Here is a 19,961-nt window from a genome sequence, read left to right as displayed (position 1 = left end):
AATGGAGAGAGTCGGGCTAGACGTTGAGTACACATCGAGATTGGTACACACGGCTTTCGGGCGTCTTCAATATCCGAGCAGCCCCAGTGTGCAGCTCGACTGTTCATGATGTGCTTCTCTCCAGTGATCTTCTCCTTTTGGTTCTCGGTTTCTCTCCCTCCTTCCTCCACCTTATCCTCTTCGTCCTCGCGTGTATACCATTGTCTCATTCGTGAGAACAAGAAGAGACCAAAATCTAGTCTATGCCCAACCATCCTCGAGTCCGCAAGCCGATTATAAAATTCCCGTGCCGCTCTTACTCTCATTGTTGTCATTGTTATTAATATTGTCATTGTATGGTTGCATCGATAAACTAATATATAATTGTTGCTTCATGATAAATGTCTTGGAAACAACAATGGAAAGGACGTTAATAATGAGGGGGGCGTTGACAATAGAACGAGGTACGCGAACCCTTGGAACGAAGCTTGGTAAATGGTTGTGATTTAGCACAATTTTAATATTAATTCGTTGTCCAGGTCTCCGGAAAACTCGTTTCCAGAACGCGCTACTTTGATTACACAGTAAAATATGTATGATAAGTTTAAAAGACACAAAAGAGAGAGAATATGACGGAGAAATAGCGTAAGTGAAAATTAAATTGGAAGAGGTGCGAGTTAAATGAAAATTATTTTTTGAAATCTCTCCGCTGCGAGGACGCTTTTTTAGCTCCCATTTGAAGCTTTTTTTTTTTATTATTCTTTTTATTAACGAATACGGTTGAGCTCCTAGTAAAAACGGAATTTATATAGGACTGGCAGCGCAGGAGAAAAGAGTTGAAAAGTCAGACGACCGTACCAGCAGAGAGCCTGTTTTCTCGACCACAAGAACCAGCACCGAGCGGGGATCTGATGAGAAGGGAGAAGTTGAGGGATGGAAAGGGAAAGATAGTCCAGGCATTCCCGATGCAAGCTTCGGAGCAGCGTCGTCGGGACGCCACCACGAGAGTTCTATTTCAATTCCAGCAAGGTAATTGGAATTGTTTGGAGCAGACACCGAGACCAGAAGCAGAACTCTTCCACTCGTCGTTCTCTCACCCTTCCTCCATTCAGAACCTTCCTTCCTCTCTAGGCCTTTTCTTTGTAATATATACATAATACATGTATATCTATATGTCTCCCTCTCCCTTCGCAGTCAACCCTATTGACGTCGATTTTGAAGGAATTCACGATCAGCTCGAGACCAACGAACTTGCGAGGCTCGTAGCTTTCTTTCAGCACTCAAGCTTCTCGTCTAACGTCGATTTTTTTCCTGTCGGCTGGTGACGGTAAGGATCGTCCGACCGGTGGTCGGACGATCTTTATTCCTGCCACATTTCTTTGTGGAATTTTATTACGAATTTTCGAAACGGGACTCAAACCTCGGAGGACGCGATGATCAAAGTGGAGGTTTATCGAAAACTGCACATTGTCAAGTGATGCAGAAGTTTTCAGAATTGCAGGATCTAAGTAGATCTAAACGAGCTTTAGTCTACGCTCAATATACCTTTGTGAATGACTATTTGATGGACTTTATCCAGACCGAAATAATCTGCACTCGAATGAGTTTCAGATTGAAGTAGGATAAGAAGAATCTTTGGACAAATTTTGTATTTTCTTCTTCCCGTGGAAGGAGATTTCGGTAATGCGCGAGGGATATGCTATGAACATATTCGCAAACTTACTGCACACATCAAAATTTCGCTTCTCTTTATTTATCCCCGTTGTTCTCGGAGGACAACGTTAAGAGTGAGCAGTTGGCCAGTGTTCGGTAAAAATAATTTAATCGCTCGTGGGAATTTGAGCGTTTACGATCCCAGAGCTTATCCTCGACCCCATTCCTCCGTTCCTGCGTCTTCTCCGGCAGTGTCTTTCTCTCGCGGGCTAACGATAATGCACGGGTAATGGTCGTTATCAAATTCAACGAGCATAAGCACCGTTGAGGAAAACTTCTGTTTTCGTAACGTGCAAAAGAAACTCGTCGAATCTGCGTCGAAACTACAAACAGGACGGAGGGAACGAGACGAGAGGAGAGCAGAGATAAGACGATATTTTTGGGCGATAGGATGTTGCGCAGGAGCGATAAAATGAATTTATGAAGGAAATTAGTCGTAGGAGAAGACACGATTTATTTTTATTGGCAAGTGAAATCTGGATCGTTACGTTTTTTTTTTCTTTTTTTTTCATTCATTTAACATTCCATTATTTCTCATAATTCGTTGACTGCCATTCTAGTTGATCCTCATTTTCTGCCTTTTTCTACCTTCAGTACAGTTCGATCTTTTTTTTCGATCCTTTTTCTACCTTCAGTACAGTTCGACAAGCAAAAGATACGATCGGAGATTGCGCAAAAGTTCAATAGCGAAGATTGCTTCGAGACTGCCCTCGACTGCCCAATAATAATGTCGACCAAGGACCTCATTCTGTGCTATCTTCATACACATATCAGCGAAAAGATCGGAGTTTATGAGATTCAAAAAATGTTGAAAATTCGCTGAAGATCGTGCCTTCGATTGCAACAGCCGGCGCAAATCCTCTTTCGGTAATCGAGCAATCATTTTTTGAATCATCGTCGTTAATCCACCGTAAGTAACTCCATAATCGGTGCCTTTGTAACGTGGCAAATTCTGCCAATATTGCGTAATCGCTTCTGCCCAATACCCGCTCCTCAATCCAATCGCTCGAAGATATTCAAGCATTATTTGCGTTTCTGGCATCACATCAATTTCACGTTTTATAAATTTAATTTGTTCGTTTATGAAACTGTACGTGTTCGCTATTTGTTGATCGTGCATCAGATAATCGTGGAATATCTTTTCTATTTCGCGCAGATTTATTATGCTCAATACGTCTCGAAAGTCATCCTCGATCGTTGAATCTCGTGATGGCGCTCTGCCGCAATCTTCGAAACTCGTCGATCTCGTTCCCAGAGAATCGATATGCAATTTGTACACCAAGAAACTTACCGTTGCCATCGATAATCCGAGCATCCCAAAAACCATTAAAGTCGCCCAGTTCATTTTTTTTCATTCCTCTCAATTTTTATGATTTCGGATAAATTTTTTGGTACGATTCAGCTTCGAGCAACGTTTCATTTCTCATGATAATTTTGCCAATCACTCCGGAAATGAGCGCCGATTAGGTTCGACCAATGATGATTCCGTGGAATAAGAAGATCCCTTTCATCTTCTTACTGTTACACAAGATGATGCTGCGACTATTTTCGAAGGTTATCATCTCTGCTTTCTTCGCTATTTACATCGGTCACACCAACATTGTGGATCCTCGTGAACAGAATTTTGAATTTAAACGTACATGACACTGCAAAACTGTTTTGAAGGTGACCATCTTTGCTGGTCCACTTGGATGTCAAAGATTATGTCGAAAGCTTGTCAAAGAAAAATCGACGATCGCTAAATCGTCGTCGAGCAGCGTGAAGCTTGTTATTCTGATTCTTTGCTGTACCGGTTTGTCGAGGCGGAGGACGACGAGAAAATAATGATCAGGAAGTTGATAAGACTCGACGACTGTCATTTCCGGACATTTATTCAACATGCATTACAAATCAACGAACATTAAATATATTTATAAACTGTATAATAGCCTCGTAATCGGATTCAATGTGGTGGTTAAGAATCAAGAATGTCACGAATAAAATCGATTGAACACAGTGAGATTTTGAACTCTAAGCTGACCGTCGAAATGTAAGTTAGCCAAAGCCATGATTGAGGTGGGCCGATATGTTATAAAAATGTGTTTTCCTAGAGGTTGATGCCAAAGACCCTGGAGACGAAGCTGGCAATGGCTTCGAGGTTGATACCAAAATCGGCAGCGCGGTATCCCAATTTTTCGAAATTCTTATTGTGAGCGAGGTCGAGGACGATGCTTTTGAATTGGGGTGATCGGAGCTGTTGTATGAAATTACTGAAAACCTGAGAGTGCTCGAGTTTGTATTCGAACATGGCTTTGACCTGATCATAAGGCACGAGAGCTTCGATTTCATCGAGCATGCCCCGGACTCCTTTACCGGAACGACGCAACATTTGGAAGAGACTCGGTTTGAGATCTTCAACGTGCAAAGCCCGGTTGAGTTCATTGATCAAAAAGGTCGCGGGGAATCCAGCTTTGTCGAGAAAATTAACGAAAGCATAGAATTGGTCGTTTTGTTCGGCCTCGGTGAGGAGTTGTTTGAACTCTTCAGATCTAACGAACTCTGCAGCTTGCTGGACTTCGGCGTCGTTGTAAAAGTATTCCGTGGCGACGTCGTTGATTTTTTCCATTGGCAAAAGACCCAGGAAATCCACAAGATCCTGCACGAGATCAGTATTCTGAGCGTCCCTGGCCATGGAATATTGGTCAGGGAACTGCAGGCCAAACATCGTGGCGAGAACGTCTTTGATCGCGTTTATGTCAACACCAGCCTCTTTAAGGAAGCTTACGATTTTGCGAAATTCTTTGTTGGCACGTAAAGCGTTAATGAGTTCTTGGAATCTCGGAGAACTCAAACGTTTTACGAGTTCAGCAAAAGCTGGTGAAGTTTCTAATTTCTCGTGATAAAGGGCCTTTATAGCATCGATCGGAAGAACAGCTTTGATGTCTTTCCACAAACCGGCAACTCCGCCGGTTATTTTCAAGCTCGTTCCTATTTTTCCGGTCACGATCGGCGGAAGCCCGATAACCTCGTGCAACTTGTTTACCAATCCATAAACGTCGAGCCCCGATTTTTCCAGATAATCGTAGAAGTTTATTACGTCCTCGATGCTCTCGACTTTTTGAACGAGTTCTCTGAACGCGTCGCTCGACATGTATTTCAGAACGGCTTGAACCTCCGCATCTTTATCCAGATACTCGAAGAAAATAGCCGTCACCTTTTCTTTCGGTACGAGGGCAAGAAATTCGTTCAAAACGTCGTGAAGCTCACTCGACTTTATCGGTACAGCGTTTACGTTTGAAACGCCGGAAACGGCGAGTGCCGCGAGGAGTGCCAGGCAGAGCTTCATCTGAGAGCAACAAAAAACGATATTTTTCATTGAATTTCATTATGTCATGAGCGGTATAAGTATTTTCAGGAGTAATTGGCATTGTTCAATTAGAATTTTCAAGACAGCCTAGCGATTTGAGAATTAAAACAATATATTTTTCATATTATTCAACAATTTCAAATTCGAGTGGACAAAGCTTTGTTTCGACAGCATTTTTATACAATTTCGACTCACACAATACTCTCGTGACTTACCTCAGCAGTGATATTTTGTCCCTGATGATCTCTCAACGTTTTAATACGCTTTATATACGCACAGCCCCACTCGAGTGAATTATTCAAACAGTAATCAGATTATGAAACTTCATTCCATGAAAGAACCACGACAATGTGTTGGCGGTAGATAAGATTAAGGATTGGAGCAACCAGGGCCATGATTCAGAGCGATCACGATCGGTTATTATGATTTCATTCGATAATACACGTTACCGTTGATAATAAATAATCCTTGAATTTTTTTCTTTCCAAGAACAATCCGATTGATTTCATTTTTCCTCTATTTTGACGATTAACGGTTATTTCTATGATCCACTAATGGTCCAATAAATATTGCATCGTCCCATAGTTTACTCGGATCTAATATTTATTGCGAATAGAGTGCGTTGCCCCGGAGCCAACGTTTTTTGAAGCAACCTCTTATCAGTCGTTCACTGGAAACGGCAAATCTTTGTCAATGCGAAACGCGTAGGTCTGGGCTCGTACGACGTTAAATCGTAGAAAAGAGCTGGCGCATTCGGATTTTTTAGAGAGTCTAAAAACATTTTTAATACAAGCTTCCTGGTCAACTTATCAGGAAACCTCATCAGCAATCATATTCGCCACGGCGGAGAGTCGATCGCATGATCCGTTAGGCGACAGATTCGTTTGAAGATAATTTTTGAGATAAGTTTGCGGCTGCTACAACTCGATTAAAGTGTTAATTATCGAGACTCTCATGAGCGGTGTTGGTTGAGCTACTTTTTATTGCGTTATGGTCCTCTGGTTGGAGGCTTTCTGAGAAAAGCGATTTTCTGATGTCACGTCGTGTCGAAATCAGAATTTCACATCTAACAAATAAAAACTCACATGAATAATTGTTTCTCGAATCAAACTTACGACGATTGTTTAGATTCGTAGTGGCTCCGGAATTATAACATTTTCTACGGCATCTTACATAACACTAAAGTAATGAAGTTTACGTTCCATTTATGTGGCCAAACTCGGAGGCTGCCTTGCAGGTGGCATGAGTCGTACGGAGTAATCAGTGATTCGTCATTTAAAAAACTGCTGATTGTATTCCGCTTCTACGTTGCCACTGTTTGTCCATTTGACAAGGAAACTATTTTTATTTCAAGGCTTTACATTTACCCGGAAACACGAAACAATCTCCGAAATCAAGAAATTGGTTTTCGAGTGTACGTAAAACGAAAGTATCTCATTGAAAAATGAATTGTAATTATGCAGAAGTGAGGCTCCACCTATAATCGGACTGATTTTTTGTTTTTACGTTCTTGAAGAACGAGAGACGTGATAACAAGCAATATTATGTTGACGCATAACCTTTTTTTACCTTTTTTACCACGACCGATTTTAGGGAGGGGCAAAGTAAACATTTCCTTTTTGAATCTGAAAAAAACACAGAGCGGAGATAAAAAAAAAATCGAAAGACGAAATAAGAAAGATGTTACAGATCCATCCAACGATACCAGGTGTGTGAGTGGTATAAAACCGACCCAACGATTTCGCACACGCATCGAAAGAAGATTCGAGCTGCAGCCCTGATTCGACATATTTTTCGAAATTCCATAAATTTCGAATTTATCAAATTTATTATTATTATCGCCACCTTCGGCCGCCATAAAACACATGTTCTCATGCCATAGTACAGTTCTGAATATTTACAAAAAATGATTTGGAGTCGTTTTGGGGGAGCCCCATTTCTGCATAATTACCAATAAAATAATTCATTGGATGAAATTTTGTTGAAAGGAATGTAAGAAAACAGGTGAAAATTAGGAAGGTCCGCCGACGATAAAAATTCTTTATTGAATGTACATTACGTCGAGATAAATTTTATTTGTTTTATGATAACGATGATAATTCAATGAATCTGATTAATCGATAATACCCGGTGGGGTCGTGATGCCAAAAACGTTGAAAAAGAAATCGGCGATCGCGTTAAGATTAACGCCATGTTTTTGAGCTTTGTGGAGGAAATCCTGAAAAATTGGATCGGCGAAAAGAGCGTTCGTGATGTCCTGGAAGAGTTGGGATTTTATGAGGTCAACAAGTGCTTCGAAACTTTCTGAATTCGCCAATTTTTCTTTGTAGAGAGACTCGATTCGAGATACTGGGAGTACGGCTTTGACCTCTGCGATGAAGGAAGCAACGGAGCGAGGATAGGCGGCGATTTGAGGCGATGAAACCGTTTTGAAGCCAATGGCGTCATGGATGCTCTTGACCAGGGCGTCCACGTCGAGACCAAGATCCTCGAGAGCCTTCAGCAACTTTTTGTACTCGGGGATTCCGTGAACCTCCCTGACAAGCTTGTAGAACTCTTCGGATTTGACGTAATTGTAGGCTGTTCTGAATTCAGAATCAAAAATGAAGTGTTTGACGGCGATTTTACGAATTTTTGAGGAAGGCACCAGGGCGACAAAGTCCTGAAGGTCCTTGTTGAGGTCCGTTTTTTCAGCGAGCGATCGAGTAAGTTCCAGCGATTTTCCCATCCTGGAGTACGAGTATCTACAAGAAATACTCGGCATGTGCAAGTTCAGTAGCGACAACATAAGGTCCTTAAAATCATTGACGCTGAGGCCGGAATCTTCGAGAAAGTCGATTATTTGACAGTACTTGGGAATTTGACGCAGCGCGTTGAAAGTATCCTGGAAATACTTCGTCGAAAAACGTTGAACAAAGTCGTAGTATGCCACTGAAGTTTGCATCTTTTGCTCGTACAATTTCTTGATGTGGTCCAATGGCAGCAGAGCTTTGACGTCATTCAAAAAACCATTGATTCCGCGATTCGATCGTAGCCTCGTCGTATGATAAATTGGAAAGGGTGGGAGGCCGAAAATATCGTGTATTTTGTTTATAAGGCCATATACGTCCAGTCCCGTCTCGGCAAGATATTTGTAAAGATCTCTCACAGCCTGAAGCCTCTCGACGTCGTCGTACAGCTTTTCGAATTCTTTGCTGAACAGGTGGTCGAGAAACGATTGGAATGCCTCATCATTCTGCGCGTATTCTGCCAGAAGATCGTTCACTTTCTCCGTTGGTACAAGGGCCAAAAATTCGTCAACGACATCCTGGAGCTCGTTCGAACTTCCGACCGGTCCAGCGTTGACATTGCCGAAGCGGACAACGGCGAGAGCCACCAAAAAGGCCAGGGAGAACTTCATCTACAAACGCAATAAAACGAGTTTCGTTTCACGACTAAATTTACTCAAAAACATGCGACTCAGTGATTTATTTTCTATCATTCGCTCAAATCCACATTTCGAATAAAGAATATTAAATTTCTTTTTAATACTTGGCGTCGAGCCGCTACCGCGTCTCTTGATGAGTAATAATTCACCCTAAAACTCAGCACTTTTCTACTTACCTTGACGATGATTAAAGGCGGATGAAAATCATTTCTATTACCATCGTATTTTATATACCACACACCCCTCCTGATCGATCTGTTGTAGTTCATAATCAGATTGTGGAAGTCAATTTTACAAGACGATTGGCGGATCATGGATAAGATTACGGATTAGAGACAATTTATTTACCTAAAATTTTCGACAAAATTTCTGTACGGTGCTTGACGATTGTTAAAGATAGTGATCGGTCGATCGTTCGGAGGATATTCTACTCGATTTTTTCACTTTTCGGGTGAAGTCTCGATTAAAAGATAATTCGTTATTTTTCATTTAGTTCAATAACCCTGAAAAAATTGATGCGAAAGTTTGCACAGTTTAAAAAAATCGAAGACCGTTCATTACAATGAAATCAAAATAATTTTTAAAGCAGAAAGTGGTACCGTTGATTAAAACAAAAATTTTAATCTTCAAAAAACTCATTATTATTTTTCTGCGACATTGTTTGATTATCAAAATCGTTATCGAGTCATTAACTCGTTATCGCATTATGACGTAAGAGTGGAAATATTTTGCAATGTTTGCGAGAGCCGAACAAAGCAAGAATAAAATTTAATACGTTATTTTAACTTTTGTCCTGAGATAAGAAAATCGTGCTCGCGTAAAATCATTTCGATTTCATAAGCTTTTTGTAATAACATAGAATTTTCTGGAGGCTTCACTGGAAAGAGCGAGTCGCCATTTGTCTTACACCGTGATAAAAAGTAAAGAGTGCGTTAGAAAAGTGAGACTTTGGAAGAACGAGATCATAAGAAATTTGCTTCACGTTCGAGGTAAATGTAGTCCGAATAAAAGGCCTCGCTTTGAAGATTATAATACTCAGGAATTTGCATTTTTAATTGTCAAAATGAGGGTTCTTTGGACTCTTGAATTCATCAGGATTCTTCGTCGTAGAAAGAACATTTTTTTCCTTGCTCGTCGACATTTTAGTATCTTAAACTTTTCCATTGAATATAAAAAGCAGTCCCGTCATTTTGTAGACGACGGTGCTTTTCGCTCAAAGTTCAACGAAATTGCCTCTCCGTGCTGTTTCTCTATTTTTCTCGATGCGCACACGTTTCCCTCGTTTCCGCTCACCTTTGCTGTATTCTTTCCAGCGAGATCACGCCTTTTTCATTCCCCGAAGCTGTTCGTCGGTGCTGCTCGAAGAAATAAAGCGCATGATACCAGCCGTTTTGTGCAATAAGAATTCTCTACGAAATTTCTTCCCCTTAAATTTAGATACGCATCTTTCCGGAAGCTGCTTCTCCATCCCCTTCCTTCTCCTCGAGTAACTTTGCGTACCAGCGATGTACAGAGCGGAATTAAAGCTCAAAATGTAAAAGAATTTCCAAGAGGATCAACCAAATAAAAGATAAGGAAAAAGCAAAAGCCATGGCTCCGGTCAATTGGAATTTACTTCGTAAAAAAAAAGTTTCTAAATCTTCCAGCTCTTCTATATCGCAGCTGATGATCAAATGTTGATACCAATCCTTCAACCGCTGCACGTGACGATGAGCAACTACCGAAGAGTTCATGGCAGATCAACAGCAGATAAATTCAAGAATCGACGTGGTCTCGCTATCTCTCAACAGGAGGATTTAATACGTCGTAATTCTATGTAATCTGAAATATCTGAGCTTTGAATGTAGAAATATTTGCTCATGTTGAGATTAGCAAAGAAGAGAATCAAATTAAACTTTCAATGTAAATGTCATCCATGGAACTCGAGTTAACTTTAAACTTTTTTCACTTTCTATTAAAGTAGTTCGGCCGTTCGGAATAAAGTATAGTGAAGGTCCACTTTTTTTGCGGTCAATGATAGTTTAAGGTCCCCTGATAACGATAAGCACAGTTCCGGGGCCTCTTACGGGGCAAAATTTTTAATTATTTCATTTACAATATTGAGTTTTTAACACGGTACCTTATGGGAGAACTCACAATAATATTAATTCGGAACAAATTGTGCGGCGTTCGAGCTTCGAACAAGTTTGTACCGTGAAGAAAATTTATCAAAGATTCCGTTTCTTAAAACAAAATATTACCTTACGAGGCTTTTAAGAAAGAAAATATGAAAATTATTATTTTTAACACTGACTCGCGTACTTTTTTTTTATTCGTCTAGTAGTTTTGCTTTTTTTAACGAATTGACCATAATTTTTTCTCGGTGCCATTACAGCGACATAAACTTTCTTTCGCACAATAAAAATGTTCCCTAGGTTATGTGTATTTAAAGTGTCATCGGTGCCGACTCAATCGTCAACTAGTCAAGTTGAAGTATAAATTTCATCTTTTACGATATTCTTAAAGCATTTTATTACATTCATGTAATAAAAATATTCTCAATGCAGGTGTTTATTAATTTTATTAATAATTTGTACTTGAATTTAATCAAAATAAAGTAGTGGCCTAGTTATTGAACAGCCAAAGTACTTTAAAAGAACGATTGCCCAAAGATTCCGAATGACATGAGCATTAGAAATGTATTTTATCGATTCATCTGTGTGAGACAAATTTTTAATAAAAATTCAATTTATTTTTCCATTGCAATCAAAGCACATTTTATTTCGTAATTCGATGGCAAACGTCATTGAATTTTCAGTCTTAATTAAACAAGCACAAATTCGAGAGGCACAAAAACTGAAGAGAAATCATTTGCTTTAGTCACTCGTCGTAAATTTTCGTGATCAAGAATACTCGAAGCTATAAATATGAGAGAATCTCTAATCGTGAGAAGGACGCGTCCGCCGTCACATCAAGATCCCTGACATTTCAATTGTTCGCTGGGAAAGTTTATTTTTTCGTTGAAATTGAATAAAACCGACGAATCTAAAGGCACGAGCGCAAAGGTCGACCTCTGTGATGGCCCATCAAGGGAATTTCAGATCCAGTACTGACAGCTGTCCACGATTAGTACACGATTGACGCGTTGGATCGAAGAGGATCGTAAAAAAAGGGAAGCGAAGCAATTTGTCGAAATCTGCTAATAGCCTTGACCCGGCGACCGCGTTTCACATTGCTTTTTCCCCATACATGCAGAATATCGGTCCCGAATACGATCACTTTTTACCGCCTACGGTTTTAACATGCTCAGTTGCATCGTCGTTTGTTTCGACTCCGTGGCAATTCGAACCGGGTGAAAACAACAAATTAACCCATATATTTATCCACACATGTACTACGTTCGTTGGTGTATGAGCTGTGAAGGAAATACTGAACGGTCGTAAAGTTTACGTGCAAGAGCACCGCACGATGTCTCTCCCACGTCCGTACTATCGTTTGCCCGCAATTATCTTCTGACACGATATTGCTCTTTGTAGTTTTCCCTGCCCTGGTGTATGGCAAAATTCCGTTGTATAACGCTCCGTGGTGCACAATGTGACGTTCTTTCTCTCGCTTCTTCCTCCCCACTTTCTTTCTCTTTCTGTGCCAGCACACAGTCCAATTGTATCGAATTATTTTCTCCCGTTTGGGAGAAGAGCACGGACGAGAACTTTCCCGCATCTATAGAAAAAGAGTGTGAGAAGGAAGGGTGAGTTCCACAGTGCCATCGGGATATTATAGCGGCACGTGGTGGTAACTGCCCGAGGCTATATGGTGTTGCAGGAATCGTTAGTGCTCCGTAACTACCTTTCCGAGAGACTTTTCACGAAAAAAAAAAAAAAAAAAAAAAAAAACAAACAAAAAACTGAAACACCGAAAAAGATGTAAAAAGAAATATAAAAAATAAACGCAAGAAAAAGCGCCAACTGCAACGTCCGACGGTTCGGGAAAGGAGAAAGACACAAGTTTTCTCTCCTCGTGTGTATCTCCGTTTTTTTTTTTACTTCACCACAAAATTGTCCAACTAGTCGCCGAGTTTTACTACTTAATACAACATTCACCGGGAGCATTATTCTTAACTCCCCAGCGAAAGTCGATCCTTTTTTCCACACTTCGCGAATGTCATTTTCTTCTGTTTTGTATAAAGTTTTTCTAGTTTTGTTTAAGGTTTTTCATCAAAGACTTTTATAGAAATGAGCAGTGATTATTTTATCGTTGTGCATTGTTTCTCCGCACCATTATTCGCAGCAGCTCACTATCACCACAAATTTACTATTCTAACATTACCTTACCGATTATGTTATATGCTTCATTACTTTGTATTATATTTCTACTTTCATTTTACTTTGTATTAATTTTTTTTGTATTATTTCAACCTTTTACATTTCGACCGAGAATGTATGTTAACGTTTGTGTCCTAATTTATAAAATGAAAAACAAATTGACTCCTGAATATTTAGTTGATACGATAGAATATACAACACAAGAGGTCAAGAAAAGAATTGAAACAATGTAAAGATTAACGAAACAAGAACGAAAACAACAGTAAAGACAATCACGTTTAAGGTTTTCAAATGTTTTTTCATAAATTACCGATGACGGTGAAAGAAGAAGCAACACTGAAATGCTTTAAGAAACGACTGATAATGTGGGTAAAAGAATCATGTGAAGTATAAGATAAAATAAGCAATCAAAGACAATATTTTTTGTAAGAAAAGAGGATGAATGTAATGTATTCTAATTTTATAGCTAAAAGATTAATAAAACTATCCGTCTATGTCTGTATTACGGAATCACCATCTCATATTGTATTTTCTATTTTTTTTTAACTACTATCATATTGATCTTTGTAAACCGCTTAGTTGCCTCAAAGTGAATACTGAAGCAAAATACATTGAATAAAACCCTCTTCCGACTCGTCAATTGCCTCCTTGCCAGAAGGCAAGACTATTTGCGTACTCGTTCGCCTGTGAAGAGACCAAATAACTTAGTTAACTTAATTCAATGATGAAGGGCACGTACCAGGTTATGCATAGAGTGATCTTCGATAAATCGACTCTCCTGACACGTTGGTCGCATATTTTTCTTTTTTTTCTGGTTTATATCGAATCTTCTGTTATTATTTTATTGTTGAGTTTTTAATCGCACCGTGGATTCTTCGGGGCATAAATACAGATCCAACAATCGATCAGTCATTCTGCCTTTTTCGAAGGAAATACATTTTCTTAAAGTTTCTCAATTCCCAGAATCGGATTACCGAAAAAATCTATTGCAGGAAGCAACGAGAGAGAGGGCGATCCGGGTTGGGGGTTGAAGGGGAGAAGTCAACGTGCTGCGGTCAGTCGAAAGCCATTCTCGTGTTTCCTCGTGCAAAAAATACTGCCTTTTTTGAGCTCATTCCATTCTTATGTTAGTTTCATCATGTCGTAACGTTGAGGGTTAGTTCGTCGAAACACGGATACGAGGAGTGCGAAAGGGGTAGACGTGGCGCGTGGGTCTGCGGGGGGTGTTAAACGTCTCATTGCATTTCTCATCGGTGTGTATCGAGCATTGTAGCGAGCAAAAGGACTGTTCACCAATGAAAACGACGCGAGGTTCGCCGTTTTATCGTTAAGGGATGTTACCCTCAGACGCGAAGACGCGAAGGACGATCCGAGGCTGTGACAAATCCAGCGCGATTAATCGGGGTCGTGACATTGCAAGATTTTACGCTCCGACACTTGAACTTTATTGCGATTGGATTCTGCAGGCTCCCTATTTTTGTCCAACGCTTTTTTTCATCTCCTTCGTCCAATTATACCGATCGTCTTATCTGACTTCTTTCTCTTATTCTTCTTCCATCCGTCTCGTATGCGAAACGTTGTTTTCCTTGATCTTTGACATACAGTTGTCCAAAATTGGTTTCCGACCTTTGATCACCAGATATGATTCCGAAATTAATACGCTTCGTCGCCCCATTTTACGACCCTAGTCGACGCAGAACTCTTTGTTTTTATTTCCTTTCCATAATAACACGATGATTTATCAAATGATTTTCATTAGACATTGAAAATGTCGATGAGAATTGTTCTGCGAGAGTCGCGGATTGAAGTGGTGACTTACCCGAGGAGCGTGCGGTCATCGGAGATGTGTTCGCCTGGTTTGTGATTCCGGGACGAGCAGGATATGCACGAACAAAGCTCCTTCCAAAGGGATTTCTCAATTTTCTCCCCACATTTCTCTTTGTCTTCGTCCCTCCCTCTTTCTCTTTGGCAAGCTTTGCCAAGTTTCTTCTGTTCTCACGTGGTCAGGAAGCGCAGAGGGTTGACATCTAGCCAGGCGATGCTCCACGATGTGTTTGCTTTCCCTCCCTCTCTCTTTATTCTCTCTGTCTCTGCGTGAACGTGAACGAAAAAAGGGCGCAGCCCGCGTCACTTTGTGCGTCGAATAACGCGGGTCACGCCCTTAACCTTTCCACAATTCGATGTATACGGTGTACAAATTCACCCTTAAATTTCAAGGGCGGTCTGCTCGCTCGGCTGACGAGTGATGTGGTCTTTCGACCCTTCACCAGTCCGGAGGCCGCGCGTCTCCTGGCCTCGGAACTTCGTAGAACGAGCTCTGTACAGGCGAGCACAAAATTATAACAAAGATCATTGTTTCCCTGGGAGCAGTCGCCTTCAAACGGCAATAAATGAAGAGCCAAAGTACCAAAAAGCAGAGTCCCTCTGCCTCCGTTATCCTCGAACCCTAAAAAAAAGTATTCAGCAACTGAGAAACTACTTTTTTCAATATTTTTATCTCGCTTCAGTGCTCAAAAACGTGAATAAACAAAATGATAGAAATCGTTGAATTCGCCACTAAACAAAGCACAGTGTTTCTTCTCAAGTCAAGCCCGCGGGCTCGTTTGATAATGTCGCAGCGACGAGGAGCGAGAGAACTTATGCGTATTCGTAGGCACGCTACATGAGATGCCAAAGCGTATGGGATAACACACGTAACCCGACGAGAAGCATTCGATAACGAGCAAACTTTTGGACGACCCAGGCCACTCGAGCAAAGTAATTATCCTCGTATTACTCGCCGAGTTACATTAATTAACGTTGGCTAATGGTGAAAGGGGAAGGAGATAAAGAGCTCTCGTATGTGTTTGTGTGTGTGCGAGAAGAAAAGTGTGCGAACGGGCAAAAAATCGTGAGGGCGATGATATAATTAACAGTGGCAATCGCAGCAGGAGAAAACAGCAATCCAAACAAGAGTCATACAAAAATGATAACGGCAAAGCAGTTGCGAAGCACCAGGATTATCAGGGATCCTTGAAATCGGTGTGAACGACGAAAAAATTCATAAATCTATAAGTACGTTGACGATGAATAATTGCAAAGCAAACAGAAGGAAAATCAATGCAAAAAGTCCCACGGCCAAGTCGCTTGTTCAGAGTTGGCACGAAAAATTCTGGCTATTCAATAATCACGTGTCTTTATAAATATTTATTTACTTACAAGTTTTCGTCCCTCGAGGTAAAGCGTACTCCCTGTGGTCGAGCGCGATATAAACTCGTTCAATTTCGGATGACGCTCGATCTGTGCAGCCCGTCTGGTTTCCTTGAGGTCGTACCTAGTGAAACATAGAATTTAGAGCAGGACATAGAGGCTCGGGGGAGGAGAACCAGCTCGAATTTGCAGATCTAGTGTATTCCCTCATGACCACGACGGAAATCACATTTTACCTCGATACACTCAAAGTCCCCTCTTGCTTTGCTGTCTCCCCCTCGCACGTTCGCTCTCGCTTCCCCGCTGCCTCGCCCCTCTTGCTATTTCTGTGTTGTTTTGCTTGGACCCCTGGACACACTGGGTTCTTTAGCACACAGAAGCGAGGATCGCGCTCCCTGTTTGTGTATTCTCGTACGATAGACCGGAGAGCCGTCAATTTCCTTGAGAGCAGACGACTCGAGCTTTCGACCCCGTGTGTTATTAAACTTTGGAGCTTTTCCTCCTGCCACATACATGCGCTTATACGATCCAATATGAGACTCGATTAGCCGCATGGAATGAGAAATCAAATTTTCCAAATAACATCATAATCACGTTTCCCACGAGTGTTCATTTGACTCTCGACGTATTTACGTCTGCGAATTATCGAAAAGCCAGACAAAGCCCCGAGCTGATGTTCTCACGAGTGCCCGAATCATGCAAAGGGTGCGATTATTTATCGGCTAAATAATTATTTATCAAGTAAGCGATATGTTTAGCTCGTAATTTCGAGGAGTTGTATATTACTGGAGAGGTAGTAACAGCGTTAAATTCATTGTACCATCATTCACGAGCAATTTATCTCCTTCCCGCTGGATAAAGCTTCCTTCTCCCCTTCCTCCCTCATTCGCCAACAGCCCCTGCTCGTACCTTTTTCTTCTTCCTCGCCCTCGCTCACTTTGCCTCCTCCCTCGGTGTGTATTATGTTACAATAGTGCGCCCGAGGAGAGTATATATTATTATTGTTTCATATTTAACAGAAGCGTAAACCTGACGGGAATCCTCACGGCTTCGGTACGTGGAGTCATCTTTTACTCGTCGCGTTATTCTCACAGCCTCCCACCGCTGACGCGATCCCGATCCTTTCCCTCTTATAATAATATAAGCGCGCAGGCATAACGCGACAATGCTTTAATCCCAGGGATCGGGTGTCCAACGGGTCACAAAAGGTGCGAGCTATGGAAATAAGCTGATTAGGAAGCACGACCCTTTCTCTCACTCGCCATCCTCCTAAATATTTCTTCCGCACTTTCAACCCTCTCATTTTATCCCCTCGAATACTCACCCTTCCCGCTTCACGATGGATCAGGTTTTCTTATCTTCCGGTGCATATGACACTGTCAACATTATTTACCGTTTTTTTTCTACTCGACTTTTAAGGAGGGTGGCTACGTTCGTCAAATTGATAATAAATTGATCAAATTTGGTGATAATGTTCTTCAACATCAAGTGGAAAGACACAATTTTTTTCAAAATTTTATTCTTCTTAGTTATCGAGTAATTACGGATTAAAGCAGATTTCTTATGCCCGGAATGTATACCTATATATATGGAAACGCTATGCTTATACACTTGAACTTTAGTGATCAATTACTCGATAACTGTACAGAAGAAAAATCTTTAAAAATTTGTACTGTCAAATTTGGCCCTAAAGAATATGTTCACCAAATTTTATTAAATTCTTATCATTTTGAAATTTTTAATGTATTTAACATGGTTTAGCATGGCAACATTGTATCGTCGGTAGCCACCCTCCTTAAGGAGTTTCGGTACAGGCGATACAATGTTGCCATGCTAAAAAAATTTAAAAATTCAAAAAGTTCAGAATTTTATAAAATTTGGTGAACAATATATTCTTTAATGCCAAATTTTACTATACAAATTTTTTAAAATTTTTCTTCTACACAGTTATCGAGTAATTGATCACTAAAGTTCACGTGTATAAGCATAGCGTTTCCATATATATAGGTATACATTCCGGGCATAAGAAATCTGCTTTAATGCGTAATTACTCGATAACTAAGTAGAAGAAAATTTTTAAAAAATTTGTGTTTTCGCACTTAATGTTGAAGAACATTATCACCAAATTTGATCAATTTCTTAACATTTAGACTTTTGTACCGAAACTCCTTAAGCGCGAACATTTTTTTCAACGAAGTCTTTCCAAAAACGTCTCTGGGAAAGGGGACTTTGAAATTGGTCATCGATTCGGGCATTGCAAATTTCGGTTTACCCTAACCCCGTCGGGTTTGCCCAATTGAATGCGTTTCGTTTGATTGTAGAGACGAAAGAGAAGAACTCGAAAGAAAAAGGTGAGAAAAGCAGGTTGCCTACAGAGGAAACGATAAAAAAAGTTTACGAAGAAAGAAAAGCGAGTGCAAATTTACGAGTCCCGCTGGATTTGCCGTGTGCTTCGTTTCCGTTATCTCGATCGTCTTCTTATATCTCTTAGAAGCAGATGAAAATACGGTGGATTCGAAAAGATGTGTCGTGTCTTCGGGGTCCCACGAGATTGTGGAGAATTCATGCCAGTTTTTATAATTCTTGCTCTCCTCTTCATACCATTTTTTCTTTCCTCGTCCCCACATTCGGAATATTTCTTCTTACGAATAATTCCTAGTCCGGAATAAATATGACGCAATGCATACCGATTTTTCGTTCTGACGATAGACGCATGAAAATGGGGGACTCGAATAGGAAAAAGTATATCAAGAAATAAGATATTAATTCAACCAACACACATCTCGTTTGAACTGTGCGTCCTTTATTTTTTAAACTTGCGCTCCGACTTCCTGATATACTGTCGCGAAAAGGTTGGAAATAGAATGAGAGGGACAGCCTGCTGGAGCAACAACGTCGCACGTGCATCCTTTCGTTATTCCTTGCACGCTCTCTTCCTTGAGAATTTTCGATTGAATAAATAATGGACCTAGCGAAAGACACAGCGACGACGATTTTCTGATGGGACATAAATAATTCACAGGAATATTATTCACAGCTAGTCGTACGCACTTTTTTCTGTTTTCAACGTATTCAACGTGATCTCATGAAATGTGAAAAAAATTAGATAAAAAAAATTAATATTAGAATCACGAATCGTTTTACTTTATTTTTTGTTCGTGTTTTTTTTTTTTTTTCAATTTCATTCCAATTTATTTTTATTCCAATATTTTCGTATAAGAAAAATAATGATTAATATTAACATCGAGTTATTGATATTTAACAATGATCACTGGCGTTCGTGAACTTTGAGCTGGCGATCGGTCTGCAGATGTGTCGAAACAAATGTTTTTATTTTCCGACTCAATGAAAATTTCTCATCAAGATTTCTTCGAATGAATGGATCTGATACAACGATGAGTAATCTGTGTGTGAAACAATAAAATTTAGAGACAATCATGATCCAAGTGTCAGAAATGAACGAAACATTTGAAACGCAGAGATAAAAGAAGTGCGATGGAGATTAAATTTGACGTGTGTCGTCGCTGTAAGCACTGACTCACGAAATAATTATTCTAACGAAACGTCGATGCGAGCTGGAAGACATAAGCTTGGCTGTAAACCAGAGTCTTTCGAATAAAAAGAGCTCGATTTTTACCAATTTTCCTCTCGTTACTAATAAATAAATAATAAATACAAAGGAGCTTGGAAAATAGTCATTTTTGTGTACAAATATGTCACCGAAATTCAAAAATTAATGAACATCCGTCTTAATCATAAATCTTTCCAAACTTTGTTATTTTACAACAATGAAATATTTTTGTACTGTTTTCTAAAAAAAAACAGAGATGCAGAACATTTAAATATGGCGCACGATTCGCAATAATGGAAGAATGAGCAAGAGAACTTGGGCTAAGGATGTACGACAGATTTTACGATGAATCAATATTGAAAGCTCGACTATGGGAATGAAAAAGAGAGAGAGAGAGAGGAAAAAAGGAAAAGGAAAAATCAATAAAAATAAAAA

At 40.1% G+C, this 19,961-nt stretch overlaps 2 protein-coding genes across 2 annotated transcripts; both read right to left on the bottom strand.

Moving 5' to 3' along the window:
• Positions 1-2,247: 2,247 nt before the first annotated feature.
• Positions 2,248-3,478, bottom strand: LOC122417351 (uncharacterized). The gene has a single exon (XM_043430794.1). The coding sequence runs from the start codon at positions 3,035-3,037 to the stop codon at positions 2,324-2,326; it is 714 nt and encodes a 237-aa protein (XP_043286729.1). The 5' UTR covers positions 3,038-3,478; the 3' UTR covers positions 2,248-2,323.
• A 67-nt stretch (positions 3,479-3,545) lies between these two features.
• Positions 3,546-8,665, bottom strand: LOC122416785 (uncharacterized). Its single transcript, XM_043429829.1, has 4 exons — positions 8,642-8,665; positions 7,154-8,438; positions 5,254-5,342; positions 3,546-5,017 (listed from the first exon to the last, which is right to left on the bottom strand). The coding sequence occupies exons 2-4, from the start codon at positions 8,436-8,438 to the stop codon at positions 3,779-3,781; spliced, it is 2,613 nt and encodes an 870-aa protein (XP_043285764.1). The 5' UTR covers positions 8,642-8,665; the 3' UTR covers positions 3,546-3,778.
• Positions 8,666-19,961: the final 11,296 nt, after the last annotated feature.

The sequence above is a fragment of the Venturia canescens genome, chromosome 10, assembly GCF_019457755.1.
Source record: "Venturia canescens isolate UGA chromosome 10, ASM1945775v1, whole genome shotgun sequence".
NCBI lineage: Eukaryota > Metazoa > Arthropoda > Insecta > Hymenoptera > Ichneumonidae > Venturia > Venturia canescens.
The sequence above is the reverse complement of the archived record's forward strand: the minus strand, read 5'-3'. Positions and strand labels throughout refer to the sequence as shown.

Excerpts from the sequence above, each read along its gene's own strand:
- LOC122417351 (XM_043430794.1), bottom strand. The coding sequence starts at position 3,037 with ATGAACTGGGCGACTTTAATGGTTTTTGGGATGCTCGGATTATCGATG.
- LOC122416785 (XM_043429829.1), bottom strand. The coding sequence starts at position 8,438 with ATGAAGTTCTCCCTGGCCTTTTTGGTGGCTCTCGCCGTTGTCCGCTTC. Across the intron at positions 5,343-7,153 it reads CCCACCGGGTATTATCGATT|GTTTGAATAATTCACTCGAG; the intron begins AATCAGATTCAT and ends AATCTGATTACT. Across the intron at positions 5,018-5,253 it reads GACAAAATATCACTGCTGAG|ATGAAGCTCTGCCTGGCACT; the intron begins GTAAGTCACGAG and ends TGTTGCTCTCAG.